We start from the raw sequence: 18,369 nt of genomic DNA on the forward strand, positions 1-18,369 counted from the left end.
CCAGAGGAAGGCAGGAAGGAGGAGTTATGTAGATTACGGATGAACGTTCTGGAGGGACGTGAGCCTACGCGGCCCTTCCGCAGGAGCCCAGCTTGAGGCGGAGCAGACCACGCGCTGGGCAGACGCCCGGGTGGGACGCTACGCGGGGTCGGGCGGGGCACTGGGCGACGATGGTGACCGCTGGCCGCTGCTGACCTGACTGCGCTGCTCCTGCTGCAGAGCGTGGCCCAGCCCCGGCCAGCGGCCGTGAACCTGCGGGCTCCTTCCCACCAGTACTTTGGAAAGGAAGCAGGAGAGAGGGAGGGGGGACGGCGCCGGGAACTCGTGCGTCTGCTGGAGCCCAGTCCACTATGATTCTACTCGCTCTCGGCTCTGGAAGACGGCTGGATTTCGTGCATCACACGGGGGCGGTTTTTTTGCAAACCTTCCTTTGGATTTTATGTGCTGCTGTCTGCGGAACGGAGCAGTATTTCAATGTGGAGGTAAGGGTACCGCTCTGGTCGTCTTTCCCTGGCTGGGCCGCTCCTGACACGCTTGATTCTCCCGAGTCCGGGCTGCCCATAGTCTTCTCCAGCCAGATGAGTTGCTCTTCTCCACCTCGGTGATGGATGCGCGCAGACCAGACCAAGTCCGTTATCTCCGCGGCACAAAGGATGCTTCGTGCTCGGCTGCGGCGGTGCATCCCGCTGCTACCGGGAGAGGCCGGCCTGGGGCTCAGGGAGTTCAGGGTGACATCAACTGCTCCAGAGTCACAGGACCCAGGACTGGCTGTCTAGCATCCCTGCTGCGTGGGCATTGTTCCGGGGACCTTTCTCCCATTCCGCGTCTAACAAAGGAGGTTAAAATCTGAATCTGGAGGCCTGGGGGATACTTGCTGTGTTTAATCTCATGCTGCTTTGTCACCCAACACTTGACCAGTCTTTTTCTCATTTAGATCTAAATTAATGCAGGGGAACGGGAGCTAGCGACACAGGAGTAAGTGGAATCAGCTCTTTCTAAGTGTCCTTCTCCCCTCCCCCGCCTCGAATATCAACGTGGCCCAATGTAATAGTTCTGAGGTGTGTTTTTAATTTGATTTCATACTCTTGTGGCAAAACGGGGAGGTTTTAGACTGTCATTGGTTTTGCTTTGATAGCTCTGGAAACGGACACAAAGTGGAAGGGAATTTAGGGGTAAGGACTAGCCAGACCTCTGCAGAAGTGGCCCTGTTGCCATCAGCTCTGAACCAAAGCCAGTGAGGAACCTGTGTCCACCTGGGCTCTGACCCAGGTTTATCACACACTGTGAGGAAGGCAGCAAGAGGGTCTTGTAAAAAATATGTCTTTTCATTAGGTCTCTGTCTTTTGACATCTCAGAAAAATTAAGACTAAGTCTGAAGAATCATTGATTTTGTTATCGTAAGTTGTTGATCCTTCAAAGCATTCTGTTGGGAGTGTGTTTGCACAATAGCAGTACCTGTTGCAGTATGTGAACACGGTCCACTTCATGTAACATATTTACATACAAAGCGTGCCTAAGTGCCATGTGAAAGGGCACACACTAATATTATTTCTCTGTGTTTACAGAAACAGTTTTCAGGGTTCCATGTCAAAAGTGCGGGTTGGTAGAGAAACAAAGCATTTGAAAAAGTAGCAACCATTTTGGAACGACTTAAAGAAGTTTACAGATGTTAAGGATGATTATATTATTCAAAAACCCCAGTTTGAAAACCAAAGTTGTTTAACCCTTTGAAAAATGCCACTATTTTTCTCGATAGGAAGAGAGATGGAAAAGGGATGAATGTCCAGACTGTTCTTGATGGCAAATTTGAGCTGGTGGAATTACATTATACACCACAGATGGATATTTGTACCTAATACTTAAGTCAAGAGATAATGTAATGTTGAAATGAAGATGTAATTAGTTCATAGACTGCAGGATGAAAGTGGCAGTCTGTCATTTATAGTGCTATAAACAGACAGTGCTGATGGTGATGGGGGTGAAGTGGGCACAAGCAAGTGCTAGGTTTTCTCTTGCTTACTGTGGCCTGAGAGGCCTGCCTGCTTGGAGGCTGAAATTTGTTTCCAGACATCCTTGGGGTAGCATCAATGTTTTCGGGCTAAACATATATTTGATTGTATTCCTTTATAGTTTGAATAACTTAGTTCAATCAGATATTATTATACAAGAAAAAGTTGTTATTTTACCCCCCAAATTTTAATTTTAAATTCGATGATAGTTTCTTTTTTTAAAGGTATATGTGAAAAAAATGGTTTATGGAAAAATTAGCTCTTTTCCCATTTTTAAAGTATGTAAGTTATTCCATCCATATTTTTATACAATGTAAAGATTTAATTATGAAAGTTGAGGCATGTGTCATCTGACACCTTAAAAAGCTTTTCTAATGGAAGTTTTGTAATGATTTAGAGTAGATTATGTTTCATTATATTTTTCTTAAGCAGTTATCTTTAAAGAACTTGACCATATCCTTAGTTGGGTTAATATACTTCCTGGTATAAATGACAACCTCTCTTTTTTCTGATCATAAATGTAGGTTTTGGTTAATTCACCATACTGTAAAGAATGGGGGATGATAGGATATTCTCTGACATGAATTTCTGACTAATTCACTTTCATTAGATGCTTCTTTTTGGTAGGAAACACTAATAAGAAACATAGACCATTACATTCTTCTTTAGAAAAGGCACTTAGATTGTGTTCCTTGTTCTTCGTTGCAAAGCCTGCACTGGCAGTGCTTCATTTGATTGATTGTCAAGGACAGTCTTAAACAGTAATGGTATCAATCATACATGAAGTTCATATGATCATAATTTTTTCTAGCAAGCATGCTAAGTTGTTACAGTTGGAAGGAAGCTCTGAGAGATGCTTTTTCTGCTGACCACTGAGATGATGATGCTTTATTTCTCACCCAGCTTCACAAATTGGTGGGATTCCCATCCTTTTCATCTCTATAACTTAAGATTTAAAAACCTGTTTGTTCTCCTGGAGGTCAGGGATTGGGTAGAGGTAGTCATGTTTTTTCCTGTCTAAATTTTAAGAGTATGAACATTCAGAATTGTCCATCATCAGACCAGAAGACATTTTTTAACATGTGGATGAAAACCTGTTACAGAGAGAGTGTGTTTTGTTATTTTGTTTGTTCTTGTTTTTAAGAAGCAAAAGTAACATGCACAGTTCAGGAAGGGTCAGACTCTGCAGGAGATGCAGTTCACCCCCACCTCACTTATTGCAGGCAGGCCGTTGTGAATGCCACATTTCCAGTGCACATCTGTTTACAGGGTTTTATATGTTGAGGAGTATGACTTCAGCATGTAAGAAGTAGTGGGTACACAGGAGGACATCGCTGGTAGTGACTGCAAGGCATGCTGCTGTCACTGGACAGCACTCGCATCACAGCTGATCATTGGTCAGGGAGGACAGTGTGTTGGCAAAGAATCATGATTTAAGCCCTAACAAATCATTTTGTCTCTATAATAGTTTTCTTGTTACGATTTTTATGATCCTGGGCTGGCTGGCTGGCTCACTTTCCTTCTTTCTTCCTTCTTTTCTTTCTCGTATACTGCAGACATTTTTGTGGTGAAATTTGAAACTATAGTTCATGATAGTAATAACTTTCATCTTCAACTTTGATAGTTTGTAAAATGTTAAATAAATGAACCACGTATTTTAAGGTTTTTAAAACAACAGCACACATTTCTAGTGAGAAAAATTATTTTAGCCAGATTTAATGGTAAAATAACATAATTCTCTGAATAATGCACTTACCAAAGCATAGGAAGATGATGACTTTTTTGTGACAAAAATCTTAATAAAGGAAAAATGATTTTGTTGTTTTTAATAAAAGAAGAGAGATTCTAGATTTCAAAAAGATATTTTATGACAAGCACTATAAATTATGAGTGTAACCATTTCCTACATTTTTCTTGCCGTGTGTGTGTGTGTGTGTGTATATATATACACATATATATATATATATATAAACTGATATATATATCAATTAAGATAGATTTAGTATTTATTTACTTTTGTCTGGTTCATCTGAGTCTACCTGAAGGTTAGTGTTTGCTTAGAGTAGCTCTGTGCTGCATGTAAATCTGACAATAAAACATTCCAGAGAGAAAAATTTATACTTTGCAGATTTTAAAATGTCATATGTTAGGAACACTTTTTTCATATATCTTGTTTCCTCCTTGTGCCTGTGATCAACATTATTTCATTTGCTCATGGAATCATGGTTTCCCCAGGATCTGATTAGCCTCCTTGAGTAAGGGACACTCTGACTATATCCCATAGTTTATGCTTGTCAATGACAGGGCCTATGCGAGTGATTCGTAAAGGTTTCTATGTGCTGCCAGACCCCAGGCTTTTCTAGACACCCACAGTATGTGTTCAGATGCACATAGGGCCAAGGACGCTGACCAGGAGATCGGGAGGCTCTGTGGTCCTCAGTTCCGGACGTCTCTTGTGTGATCCTCCTGAACTTTTTGGCTGTTTAGGGCCTGGTCAAGATGCCCACATTTGGGTCATTCATGAGGCCCATGTAAGGGGAATAGATGCTAGTGAGGCAGGTTGTCTTCCTATCCCCATGAGAAATCCACAAAGAGTCTGCCGAGTTCAACCTGTCTATACAGCTGGGTTTTCTCTGTTAGTCTCCTTTTCCTCTCATGGAAGGATAGAGTTGGCTTCAATAATAACATTTTTTTAAGTTTTTTTTTTAATTTTTGATTTTAGAGAGAGGGGAAGGGAGGGAGAGAGAGAAGGAGAGAATCATCGATATGAGAGAGAAACATTGATTGGTTGGTTGCCTTTTGTACGTGCCCCAACCAGGGACCAAAACTGCAACCCAGGCATGTGCGCTGACTACGGATTGAACCTTCAACCTTTCAGTTCTTGGGACAGTGCCCAACCAACTGTGCCACACAGGCCTTGTCTTTTTTTTTCTTTCCTTCTTTCTTTTTTTTCTTTTTTTAATCTCTGGAGTCAGGTTGAAAGCAACAGATCTAAAGTTTCTACTTCTGCTTATTCATGTTATTTTAGGATTATTAACTAGAAAATTTTAATGCACCTGTTCAGTGGTATACTTATTTTCTTTGAAGTTGGCGTAATCAATTATTTCATGTAAATTTATTTCATTGCCTACTCTAAGTGTACCTGCTTACAATACTTGATAAATGACCAACTGCAATTATTTGGGGACCAAAAAAGCCATTGAACATTTGAATCAATTAGTTATATTTATTCAATGTCAAAAGAGAAATATTTTTTTCATGCTCATTCAGAAACTTTCTGATCCTTCAGCATGTAATTTCAAAATGAGAAAGTCATGTTTTATGTTACTTTCCATCACAATTTATTTTAAAATCAGTGAATGCAATTATATCCTTTACATTTCTAATTGTGGAGTAGTATAGGGATTAAGAGCAGTAATCTCAGCTTTTCTACTTACAAGTAAATTATTTACAATGAAGAAGTTCATTAATATATGTGAGCCTCATTCTGCACATCTGTTAAATAAGGATCCTAACAGTATCTGCCTCATAAAGTTATTTTGATGATTAAATGATTATATGTATATCACATTTCATAGATGAATGGATGGGTAGATAGATGCATAGAAAGATACATAGATAGATACAAAGAAAAATGATTAGACATTTCTAGATAGGAACATGCCTTTGCACAGTTAAAATCTCAATACTTTTTATTTTGAAATTTTTATTATTTTTAAATATATTTTTAACCCTCACCTGAGGATATGTTTGTTGATTTTAGAGAGAGAGGAAGGGAGAGAGGCACACACACAGACAGATAGAAAGACATCGATGGGAGAAACATCAGTTAGTTGCCTCCTGCACACATCCCAACTGGGGGTCTAACCTGCAACCTTTTGGTGTGCGGGAAGATGCTACAACCAACTGATCCACCCAACCAGGGAAAGATGTTATTATCATTAGTAAAAAATAAATGCTGATTCAAAGTAACTGGCATGATAGCATCTAATTACGTAAAAGTTAGGACATACCAGCTGGTCTAAGAAGATTTTCTTTTAATGCCTTTTTTATTTTTGAAAAGTGTAATATACTGAAAGTCAACCAAGCCAACACCAGTACATTTTCTTCCTGTGGGTTTTTCTTAGACAGTTAAGTTCAGCAATGTGATTTTCACATTTTGTCTTGTCATCTGTTACTATCATAGAATGTCAAACTCAGCTCACACCTTCTTTTGCAAGACTGAGTTTGCTGAAATATGTTCATCTTTCCTAATACCATGAAAGATAAATAGGCTATCATGATTTGATGGCCTGTTTATTTTCATTGTCTTGAGGCCTACTTACCTCTTATCTACAAAGTAGGGTTCCATATATAACTTAGGCCAGCTCTGAGTTATACCCCAAATTCAGATCATAAAAGTCCTTATTTTCAATTGATAGAGGAAGGAGAGGGAAGGGCAAAAAAGATTAAAGTTTTTCTGCAATGACAATGATTTGTTTTTTAAAAAAACAATGCCCTTATCCACGTACAATCAAGAATAGAAGATAACAGGCAGCCTAGTGTGTTGATCGCAGGGCCCAGGACAAGACAAATGGGCTTTAACTTTGGTTCTGCACTAACATGGCTTTGATCTTGGATAAGTAATTTCATCACTGTTTTCACCTACAAAAATGAGAATTCAACTAAACTGTCTTAAGAGCCATTCCTAATTTTGAAATTCTATTCAATTTAGCTTCCAGGCTTTAATTTATATAGTAAAAGGGAGAAAACGCACCCATTTACCCTGTAGTTTTTTTTTTAATCCTCACCCAAGGATATGTTTATTTTATAGAGAGAGAGGTAAGGAGAGAAGGAGGATGGGGGGAAGAGGAGAGAGAGAGAGAGAGAGATATGAGAGAAAAACATTAATTGGTTGCCTCCTGTACATGCCCCAACCAGATATCAAACCCTCAGCCTAGGTGTGTACCCTGACTGGGAATTGAACCCACAACCTTTTGGTGTATGGGACTGTGCTTTAACCAACTGAGACACCTAGGCAGGACCCTATAAATTTTGAGGCAACTGGATCCACAAAGGTGGAATGTTTAGATTTTTTTTCTGAAATGCACATAATGAAATACAAAATGTGTGGCTTCCAGCGAAGGTTTGTCATCATCTGTAGTGACGCAGGGTGCTCTATTTTGGAAATAATGTTAGTCGTCTTCTGATAGTAAAAAGCAATGACAACAAATTATATGTAATTTTAAAATCGATTTTTGGCCAACAAGGGAAACTTTAAAAATTTAATGTTAAAAGCATGGCTTAAATTAAAAAAAATATATATATATCATTTACAAGTGGAACTTTAGTCATAAAAAGGCAAGTTGGAGTAAGGTCAAAACCTGATTTTTTGGGGGGAGGGTGTGGAGAGGGTCTTGAAATTTAAATCCATCTGTCTATCTATTTATCTTTCATTGAAAATATAGACATATTTTGTAGTGAGATGAAGTGCTTATACTGCATGTCCTTTTTGCCCACATAGAAAATAATTTTTGACACATCACTCTTGGAGGGTTATTTCTGTTCTTTACAACACCTTTGACTTTTAATGTAAAAAAAAAATCCAGATTGCAGATGTTTATAAAATATGCTGCTGATGTGAAAAGCAAAAATATTGAATGCTGCAAGGATAAAATACTAAGTAACAGTATGTGTGACACTTAATTTTCTTTGGCCTTCTTTTTGTTTTTCTTGGGAAAGTTATTTATAGATTTTGCAGTTATTTGTGAAACTATATGTGATGATCACTCCCTGTCATTTAGGTCTCTTGAGTGCATGCTCTTTGTTTGTGTCTCACCATGATTGTTTGGCACATGTGTCCTGGGGTCTGGATATGTGGACTGTCTGCATAAGCCACGTACAAGGAACTAAGCCAGGACAATCAAGAGTAATGCTACCTTCCATTAAGTGACCTGAGGTGTAGTATATAAAGGGAGGCTAGGGGGTGCTGTTGAACTATCCATGGTCACCAGTGGAGTGGAAGGACCTGGTTTCATATCAAGGACATTGAGAGCAATCAGCGTCTTCAAGAGAATCCTAGACAGTCACAGAGTTTAAGGAAATCAGTGTACGCATAGTTATGATTTAAGATGTGAGCTGGGTTTTTTGAGAGCTACTTGAGAGCAGTGATTGCATGTTTTGATGAACTGAGAGGAAATTAACAGTTTTTGGGGAGTGTGGGAGCTCTGGGTATGACAGTGTGACAAAGATTTACTGAGGACTGCTCGCCATGTCTCTCTCTTTAGGTGTGGAATAGGTCAGCAACTATATACTACAGTGACCTTCTGTTATCCTTATTTTAGCTAAAACAACTGATGAAATAATGGTAGTCTTAGAGTTTAATACATTTAATTTGATCATGCCTTTTAGACTATGTCGAGCAAACATCCCATTTTCAGTGCCTTTGAGACTAAAGTTATTTTATTGTTTCATGTTTACCATAAAACTTTAATGAATAAATATTTTCAACAAAAGCAGATTTTAATATATAGGATTTACTTATTTCACTTTTTAAAAGTATGTAAGGAATGACCCACAAATATGTGAAACTTTTTTTTTCTTTAATGGGAACCTTGTAGATTATTCTATGACTCTGGTGGAGGGTAGGGGATAAGAAAAGGCCATCACTAATGCATTGAGAATTACCAATATTAAAATATTATTATCCACTTACAAGCATCATTCAGATTTTTAATGTTTTAATCTAATCAGTTAACTGAAATACGGATAAGTGAAATAAGGTGAAACAGATTCTCAGGAGCGGTGGTCCTTTGAGTTATATATTCAAGTGACCAAGCAAACCCAAATGACCTCCTCAGGGAATGGGGCTTTAGAGTATTGGGTTACTTGGGTTTCAGCAATGGGGAAAGCTCCGCCCCTTTTATAAGGAAGCTGGGTACTTTATTGAACTTAATCTAATGTCCCCCCAGTTGCATGCACTTGAGGTGATATCAGCAGCATGCTGGTGATGTTCAGAGCCAAAATCATGTCATTGGGGGCACTTTTTCCATGGGAACTTTCTACAGTTGAATTCTTACTATGTATTATTTATTTCACACTGTTTGTAGGGATTGGAGACCTGAATCTGTGTTAGGGTTTGATGTCCGTGCACTCATCCCGTCTTCACAGTGTTGCCCCACAGCCTCCTGCTCATGGTCTTGCCTGCTTCTTCCTGTGGGATCTGGAAGAATGTCATATTTTAGTTTTATTGCAGACACCAGGGTTGGAAAGTGGGGGGCATTTCATGAGAAGCCACTTTTCCAACCCCTCTTTCATTGTGAATAAAGAAGAATGGACTCCAATTACTTCCAGAATTCAATATGTGTGCAATGATTTGGGTGAAATTGGGAACAAACCTATAAAAACCCCCCTCAGGTACAGATAATACTCGTATGGAGGGCTGGGTGCTTTAACATTGCAACAGATCAATTCATAAAACTCACTCAACCACTGCCTGGGGGTTGAGTGACATTGTACATTGACTTCACAGGTGATTCAAGCACATTACCTCAGTAGCTTCTTCCTGCTTTTGACTGTTCATAAGTGGATTTGTGGCCTTTATGGCTTGTCTGTGGCACAAGTTTGTAATAACAGCACTGAGACAGTGACAAGCTATCTCCATTAAGTCAGACTAAGGTGTGTCATTCCTGGTGATGACCAGTGTACAGAAACAATGATGCACTGGTTTCATTGTCTAATTAGACAAGGTCCAAATAATCTTAAAAATGGAAATGCCTGGTATTGACTTTGACCACCTTTTTTATTGGTAATAGAAACATTGTTAATTAACAGTGTTGTCATTTGCCATGGTTTGTTCAGATATAACTCACGTATGGCTCATTGCAAGCTGTGAGTTAGCCTTGCTGTTTCTCTTCCACAAATTATGACTCTGAGACATAGAGAGGTTAAGGGTTGCCAAGGCTGATGGGGAACAGTCCAGCATCAGCCTCAGGCAGTCTGCACAGCACCAGCTCTCACCCAGGAGTCCAGGTGAGACTTAACACCCAGGCTCCAGAAAAACAGTGCGATCCAGCTCCATCACTGTTTTTGATGTAAATGGAAAAGAGCTATCACTGTACAGAATGAAAGTCCTGGTCGATACAGCACAGTCTAGCCTGGTAACAACTGAATAGGCCACTGTGGGTTTGGGTTGTTGATTCTAGATCAATTTTGTGCTGATCAAGACAGTTTTATTATGTTTTACTCATTAGAAAAATGGCAATCTAGGTTAAATTACATATGATAGTAAATGTGGCATAACTTAGATTATATAAAATATTAAAGTAATCATAGTATCTCATTCTTCAACTATTTGTCATGTTGCAGTTGACCATTGAATGTGATTTTCAAAGGTTTTAGGAAGTCTTGATTACAGATCCATATGAAAGAAGCAGAACATTGTAGAAAATTGAAAGGAACATGCAAGGTCAGATCTGTGGCTGCTGGAAAAGCATGTGTGTGTCCTGTGAGTGGTGGACTTGGTTATTTTCATGTGTCGCATTGATGGGGTAGAAGCTGCAAGAATGGGTACTTTATTATTGTTTACTTAATTGTAATATAAGGGATACCTTCTCAGTGACAGTTCAATCCAGTGATGGACTAAGTGAGGCCTCTTACTGTTTGAGCTTGGATCCTGATGGTTGGTGACTATCTTTGTTGTGGAGCAAATGGAAACTTCAACTTGGTAGTTGACAAGAAGATGTAAAAAACATTTTTAGTCCCTAAGGTCTTTGTTGTGATAGCTTTCAGGACTCACTTAGTTCACTCATTAGCCTTTGAAAGGGTAACTGTTTCTAAACCAATTTACAAAGGTGAGGATCTAGCTTGTTTTATGACATTTCTCTTTGTTAAATATCCATTTGGCTATTTTGCACTTCCTCTAAAAGCAATTATCATAAAGTCTGTATGTGAGAGCTTTGGGAGAAATGCTTACAAGTCTTAGCTATAACATGACAGTTCAGTAAATGTGACTGAACCAAATTATTTACCAGTTGCCAGCGTTTCCTTAGTGTGTAGAGACCATGATCCCCAACTCAAGAGTTGTTAAGATCAAAGAGGTCAAAGATCATGGGCCAAGATATGTAACAGGCTCATGGTTTACCCTCTTCCCTGAAATAACAAAAAGAAAAAATGTGAAACAATGGTTTACAAATCACTGGATGTCAGTCGATGGACAGTGGTCATCCCTGAGGGATGGGAAACACATGAGGAGAGCCCTGTCCTGTGGTTGTCTCAGTTTGCCTTGAGAGAGTTTCCAGGCACCCAGGAGGGAGGGAGCACCCAGGTTACGTGGAACATACTTCCTGAGTTAAGGAGATGGAGCTGGGAGGATAGGGAGACCACTGTGTTGAGAATTTCATAGGTTGGCATACCCAAGGACGGAGCGACCCAGAGCCAGTTCACTGAAATCTGCAGGGAGGTCCCCTTGAGCACTCATCTGAGAACTGATCTGTTCATTCCTATGAAGTAATAAATTGGGGGCTGGAGAAATAACCATTCCAAAGGATCGGGGGGGGGGGCAATGCTTAGTGTTTGCATGGGGCTAGGTAGGATACTGCTCATCCCATCAGCCAGACTGGAGGCCTTGTCTTTTCCAGGAGAGTGGTAGAGTCATCTTCTGAGCAGCAGAAAAATGCCCTGAACTGGAAAATGCTCCAGTCTTGATTAGAAAGTCTTAGAAGCAGGATCTGAAAGGATCAGACTCTAAGGTACTTAGTTACTTCCCAGAACAAAGCTCAATAAGATAAACAGAAATGCAGAGATATCCAGCACCTAGCTGGGTAAAATTCACAGTGTCTGGTATCCAATTTAAAAAATTGCCATGCATGCAAAGAAACAGAGAAACATAACTAAGGAGGAAAAATATCAGTCTATCAAGACTGAACCAGGATTGGCAGAGGTGTGAGAATTAGCAGACAAGAATATTAGCGGTGATTTTATCTGTATTTTATCTTCAAAAATTGAGAAATGGAAGGTTTTGAAAAGGACTGAAGTTGAACTTTTAGAGATCACAACTAAACATGAAAGATTAAAGATGGACTTGAAATTGATATTACTGAAGGAAAAAATATAGTAAACTTGAGGTGAGCAATAGAAGTTATTCAGAGTGAAACACAGAGGGAAGAGTATATTTAAAAAGTGAAGAGAATATCAGTGAACCTGAGACAGCTTAACATGGCCTGCTGTATATGTAATTGGAGTCCATGCAAAGGGAGAGACAGAGTATTTGAAGGTATAATGAGCAAAGTTTTTCTTAATTTGGTAGAAAATACATAAATTCATGTATCCAAGAAAGTCAATGACTCTCAAGCACAAGACACATGAAGAAAATGACACTATAATCAAATTGCTCAGGTGATTGACAAGGAGAAAATCTTAAAAGCAGAAAGAGAGAAAAAGATACTTTACATATAGAAGAACAAAAAATATGACAGATTTTTTTGTCATAAATAATACAAACAAGAAGATGCTGGGTAAACATCTTGAAATGCCAAAAGGAAAAAAAAAAGCCCTGTCAACTTGGAATTTTATACTCAATGAAAGTGTATTTAAAGAATGAAGGAAAAGTAGATTTTTTCAGGCTCACAGAAGCTGAAAGCTTTCATCACCAGTACAGTAGCAAAACATGAACTGTTAAATGTAGTCTAAAACTCTGAAGAGAGCCTGAGGTCCATCCACATACACGTAAACAATCTACGCTGAGCCCTCCATGTGACAGAATGTGAGTCAGTCATGATACACAGCACAACATGAATGAATCTCAAAATCACTGCAAGTGGATAGAGCTAGACAAAAGGTACACATACTTGATATTCCATTTACATGAAATGATAACAAACGAATATTAATCTATGACAATGGAAAGCATACCGGTGCTTGCTGGGGATCCGAGGTGGGTGGGAGGGGCATCGATGGTGGGTGAGGATCTTCGCCACTCTGATTGTGGTGATGGTCTCACAGTGAATGCCAAAATTCATCAGTAGTATATTGAATGTGTAATCCAGTTCTTAGTACAGAGTAACCAATCTAAGTTACACCTGTGGAGACAGGAGGGAGGTAGCTTAACTGAGGTGGAGAAAAAGTTGCAATCTGTCTACTGAACATTGAGTTGATCAGGGGTTGGTGCTGGGCCATGTCTTACTCTGTAATACTTCTTTGGGCAGTACTGTGGCTATAACTTAAAATATCTACTAGAAGACTACTGCCAGTGTTTTTCTCTAGTTTACTTGCCTTTGTTAAGCTCTAACCTGCATTCTTATGTCTTCTCATCCTCACTGACACACCATCCTCACTGTGTTCTTGGCCAAGTGCTTTCTTCTGTCCCCCAAGAGTCTTCTCTCAGTGTGCAGGCACCACCCACCACCTTGGTGTTCAGTTTGGAAGAGTGGGCAACATGCTTCCAGCTTCACGCCCCCCTTTTGCTGGTTTCAATCAGTTGTCCCCTTTCCTAGAAGGTGCATTTCAATGTGTTCACGTCCCTTGTGTACTTGGCTGCAACCTCTTCTGAGCTTCTGTGTCTGGTCCGGGCATCCTATGTCTCTACAGCCAGCAGAGCCTCTCATGCTCAGTCCCCACCCTTTTTCTAGCCTGTGTTCCCTATGACATAGTCTGGTAGTCCTCAGACTAAGGACTCCTTTTTAGGCCTTAAAGTTATTGATAACTATGAAGTGTATATATTACGTGGTTTATGTCTATATATATTTATACAACTAGACAATTAAATCTACAGAACATTTTTTTTTCCTTTTTTTAACCTTTGGATGTCTAAGTTTTGTTTTGTATCATTTTTTGTCATGCTTAGAAATACCTTTCCTTTTCAGAGATTATACTTTAAAAAAATTCCTTTTATTTTTGTCTTTAAATGGTTTTGTGATTTCATGTTTACATTTAGTTTTTTTACCCAATTGGAGTCTATCCTGATGTATAAGAAGCCTGGAACCAACCTCACTCTTTTTCAGGTGGCTGCCAACTTTTTTCCACACCATCTATTGAATAGTTTTCCTTTTGCTCTGATTGACTTGAAATGCCATCTTTATCATCTACTAGACTCCTACATTTCTTATGATCTATTGTTGGATGATGTGTTCTGTTCTATTTATGTTATAATTATTATAATTTCACAAGATGCATTAATAGGTCCAGTCTATCACTATTGTTCTTTTTCAGTTTGGTTATCTAATTAAGAACATTTTTCCCAAATAAACACCATTTTTTAAACAATTTTATTTATTTATTTTTAAAAAATGTTTGTCATGTTTATTCTATTACAGTTGTCTCAATATTTCCCCCTTTGCCCCCCTCCACCCATCCCACCCAGAGTTAATTCCCACTCTCACAGTCAATTCCCACTCTGTTGTCCATGTCCACAGGTCATTCATATATATTCTTTGTCTAGTCCCTTCCCCTTCTTTCCACCATTGTCCTCTTTCCCCATCCCCTCTGGTCACTTTCAGTCTGCTCCATGTTTCCATGCTTGTCATTTGTTTGTTAGTTTATTTTGTTGAATAGATCCCATTTATAGGTGAGATCATACAGTATTTATCTTTCACCAACTGGCTTATTTCACTTAGCATAATATTTTCCAGTTCCAGCCATGTTGTTGCAAAAGGTAGGGGTTCCATCTTTCTTTCTTTCTTCCTTCCCTCTTTCCTTCCTTCCTTTCTTCCTTTTAAATGCAGATTGATTTTACTTATTTTTTAAATGTCAAAGTCAATTATAAAATATTAAACAAATTAAAACTACTATAAAGTTTCAGCAATTAAAACAACATGACACCAGCACAGAAATAATCAAGTAGATCAGTGAAATATTATGAGCATTCTAGAAACAAACATATATATCTGTCTAACAATGTAATATATGATTCAGTTGCTATTTCAAATCAATAGGTAAAATAAGACTTATTCAACAAATAAGGTGCATGGACCACTGATACTTGAAATAAAACAAATATATAGCCCTATTTCACACATTATACAAGAAATATTCAGGTGATTTAAAAATCATTATGTAGAATCTAAAAAGTTTTGGAAGAAAATAGAAGTAATACTTTTTATGACCTGAAGTAAAATATTCAAAACGCAGAAGCTATAAAGTAAGATATTGCCAATATAACCATATTAAACATTTAAGACTATATACTAATATACATATAAAAATGTTAAAGGACAAGTAATAGGATGGGAAAGTATTTGCCACACATCTAAAAAAGAATTAATAGGTTATTTTTTGTTTTTTTTTAGGGGAAAAAATTCTACAAACCTTTAATCAATAAATGGATAAATAATACCAAAAAGTCATTAAAGCTTTATAAAAAATTAATAGAAATAGGCAAGAAATATACAAAAACAAGTTTAGTTTCAACAAATAATAACAGAACAGTTAAAATAACACATCATTGTCACAATCAGATTAATACATATTAAAAATATTGGTCATATCAAAAATATTAATACATATTAAAAATATTGGCAACTGTGAAAGGAACTGGGTATTCATAGACTTTTTTTCTTCATCTTAAAGCAGTCCCTTTAGCATATCTTGTAGTGCTGGTTTGGTGGAGATGTATTCTTTTAGCCTTCTGTTGTCTGGGAAACTCTTTATTTCACCTTGCACTTTAATTGAGAGTCTTGCTGGGTAGAACAGTCTTGGTTGCAGCCTTTGCTTTTCATTACTTGGAATATTTCTTGCCACTTCCTTCTGGTTTGTAGTATTTCTGTTGAGAAGTCAGCTGCTAGCCGTATGAGGGCTCCCTTGTATGTTAATTCCTGTTTCTCTCTTGCTGCCTTTAGGATTCTCTGTTTGTCTTTGATATTTGCCATTTTAATGATGATGTGTCTTGGAGTGGGCCTCCTTGGGTTCCTTTTGAATGGGACCCTTTGAGCTTCTTGGAGTTGTATGACTTTTTCTCTCCTCCAGTTAGGGAAGTTTTCCATCATGACTTTTTCAAACACGTTCTCTATCCCTTCCTCATCCCCTTATCCTTCTGGTATCCCTATTGAATGGATATTATTAAGTTTCAGGTTGTCCTGAATTTCCCTAAATTCCTCTTTATTCTTTTTGAGTCTTTTTTCATTTTCTTGCTCTTTCTGGGAGCTTTTTTCTACCTTGTCCTTCAGCTCACTGATTCAATCCTCGGCTTCATCTAGCCTTCTTTGATTCTTTTTACTGTGTTCTTCAATTCAGAAATGGTATTCTTCATTTCCTTTTGTCTCTTATGGATAGTTTCTATGTCCTTTTTCATGCTGATATAGTTTGCAGTAAGTTCCTCATAGTTTCCCTGTAGTTTTTTTTTTCTTTTGTAGTTCTCTCTGAGCTCACTGTGCTCATTGACCTTCCTTATAACCATTGTTTCGAACTCAGTCTCTGAGAGTTTACTTGCCTCTATTTCATATAGTTCTCTTTGTGGGGATTCCTCCTTTCCCTTCGAGTCGGGGGGTATTTCTTTGTCTTCCCGTTATTTGTGCTACTCTTCTCTTTGCTTCTGCTTCTCAAATTGATCTGTCTTGGTTTCCTGACTTTGTGGTGTGAACTTCTATGTTAGGAGACTGCTGTTTTTACTTTATGGATCTGCCTCTGATGATGTCAGATGTTGTCTCTGTCTGACCTTAGGCAGTCTGTTCGAGACTTCCAGTAATCTACTATTCGTGGCTCTCTCCTTCAGCTGTTAATCTGGTCACTCTGCACTCAGCAGCCTGCCTTAGACAGCTCAGGGCAGGGTGGAGTCCGTCCTTGTGGCAAGGTTATTGGGCCCTCTCACACTACAGCTGTATGGGAGAGGAGTCAGCACTGGGATCCTGCTAGCTACTCTCTCCATTCTCTCCCCTAAGCCTCCGTCCCAGTCTCTCCTCAAGTGTCTCCATACCATTCTGTGCCCCCTTTAGTGAGGGATCTTCTGTCTATGACAGCCACTCTGCACTCGGCAGGTAGTTTAGACAGCACAGAGTGAGGCAGAATCCCACCTGGGAGCGGGGCTATTGGGTCCTCTGATGCTCAGGGGTAGTGGTCTCTGCCTGGGTAAGATGGCTGCTGCCACATGGGGGATGAGTCAGCACTGATATCCCACCGGCCACATTCTCAGTTCTCTCCCCAATGCCTCCTTCCCCAGTCTTTTCCTTAGGCATCTCTTGCCCACTCTGCCACTGCCTTTGTTAGAGTGCAGTGTAAGTAGCATTTATATTGCGCTAAAGCCGATTCTTCTGTCTCCGAGGTTATAAGGCTCCTCTCTTGCTATTGTTTAGTTGTTTGTTCCAGGTGAATTCTCCACAATTTAGTTGTAATTCCAGATTGGTCCTGGGGGGAGGTCAGTGTGACTTCCACTCACTCCTCCGCCATCTTGATTCTCTTAAACATCATTTTTAACTATTATTTTGAAATGTGTGTCTTTTCATATGTTCTTCAAAATTAATTAAGTATATACTTAAAACTTGACTGAGTTGGGAAAAGACTCCTTCTCTTTTTAAATTGCTCATTTACATTGGTAAAATTAGAAGGTAGCCAATTCCAAAATACCTCAAGGGGCTGTAATTTATATGAACCTGCACTTTATTAACCTGCATCCTTTTAATGAATACTCTTTAAATTATATTCAAACAATGGTAGTAACATAGAAACTTTCACTTTCTTTTGTTGTATATTCTGTTTATATTCTGGTATAAAGGTACATTCATTAATTTACTTTAAAGCTTTTGAAGTTTCTTTTCAGAATTCTCATTTTCCTAATATTGCTCTAAAGCAGTATGAGAGACTAGAATAATTTATTTCAAATTATCAGGTTACTTTAGGGCTAATTCACACCCAACTTTACTGCTAATTGTAAAATCTTGGGGAAGTCACTTTTATGTTCCTCAGTTTCCTCTTGTGTAAAATGAGGGGTGTTAAAAAATCTGTGATTCTGAAAACTAAGAGAGATTAAGATCTGTAATGTATTTATTGCTAATATGCTTTCAAAATCTCAGATTTCATATGTATAAAATGAGGGCATTTTTAAAAATGTTTTAATGGTATTTCTGTTTCATACGCTGTCACCTATAAGTGGAACCCAGTCAACAAAACAAATAAGCAAGAAAAATATAACCAGCAACATTGATAGAAAAAACAAACTGACAGTAACCAGAATGGAGGAGTGAGGGGTAATGGGGAAGAGAAGGAGAAGGGTCAAGTCAAGGAACACGTATAAAGGATCCATGGACTAAGCCAAAGTGAGGAAGGATTGAGGGTGGGAGGTGGGGGTGGGTGGGGCATGGGAAAGTGGTGGTGGGAAAATAGAGACAAATGTATTTGAACAATAAAAATAAGAGAAAGAATACCATTATAAAAATAGTTAAAAGATTCTACATTA

At 38.7% G+C, this 18,369-nt stretch overlaps 1 protein-coding gene across 1 annotated transcript in view; it reads left to right on the forward strand.

Annotated features, from left to right (window-relative positions):
- The first annotated feature begins 350 nt into the window (after window positions 1-350).
- The window catches only part of MMP16 (matrix metallopeptidase 16), a 269,641-nt gene continuing 251,622 nt past the window's right edge, over window positions 351-18,369 (forward strand). Inside the window, exon 1 of the mRNA XM_054595067.1 lies at window positions 351-482. Coding sequence (XP_054451042.1) covers window positions 351-482 — 132 coding nt within the window. The remainder of the gene's footprint in view (window positions 483-18,369) is intronic.

This window comes from Pteronotus mesoamericanus, unplaced genomic scaffold (genome assembly GCF_021234165.1).
Source record: "Pteronotus mesoamericanus isolate MK-2021 breed Mesoamerican mustached bat unplaced genomic scaffold, CSHL_Meso_final scaffold_54, whole genome shotgun sequence".
Lineage (NCBI taxonomy): Eukaryota > Metazoa > Chordata > Mammalia > Chiroptera > Mormoopidae > Pteronotus > Pteronotus mesoamericanus.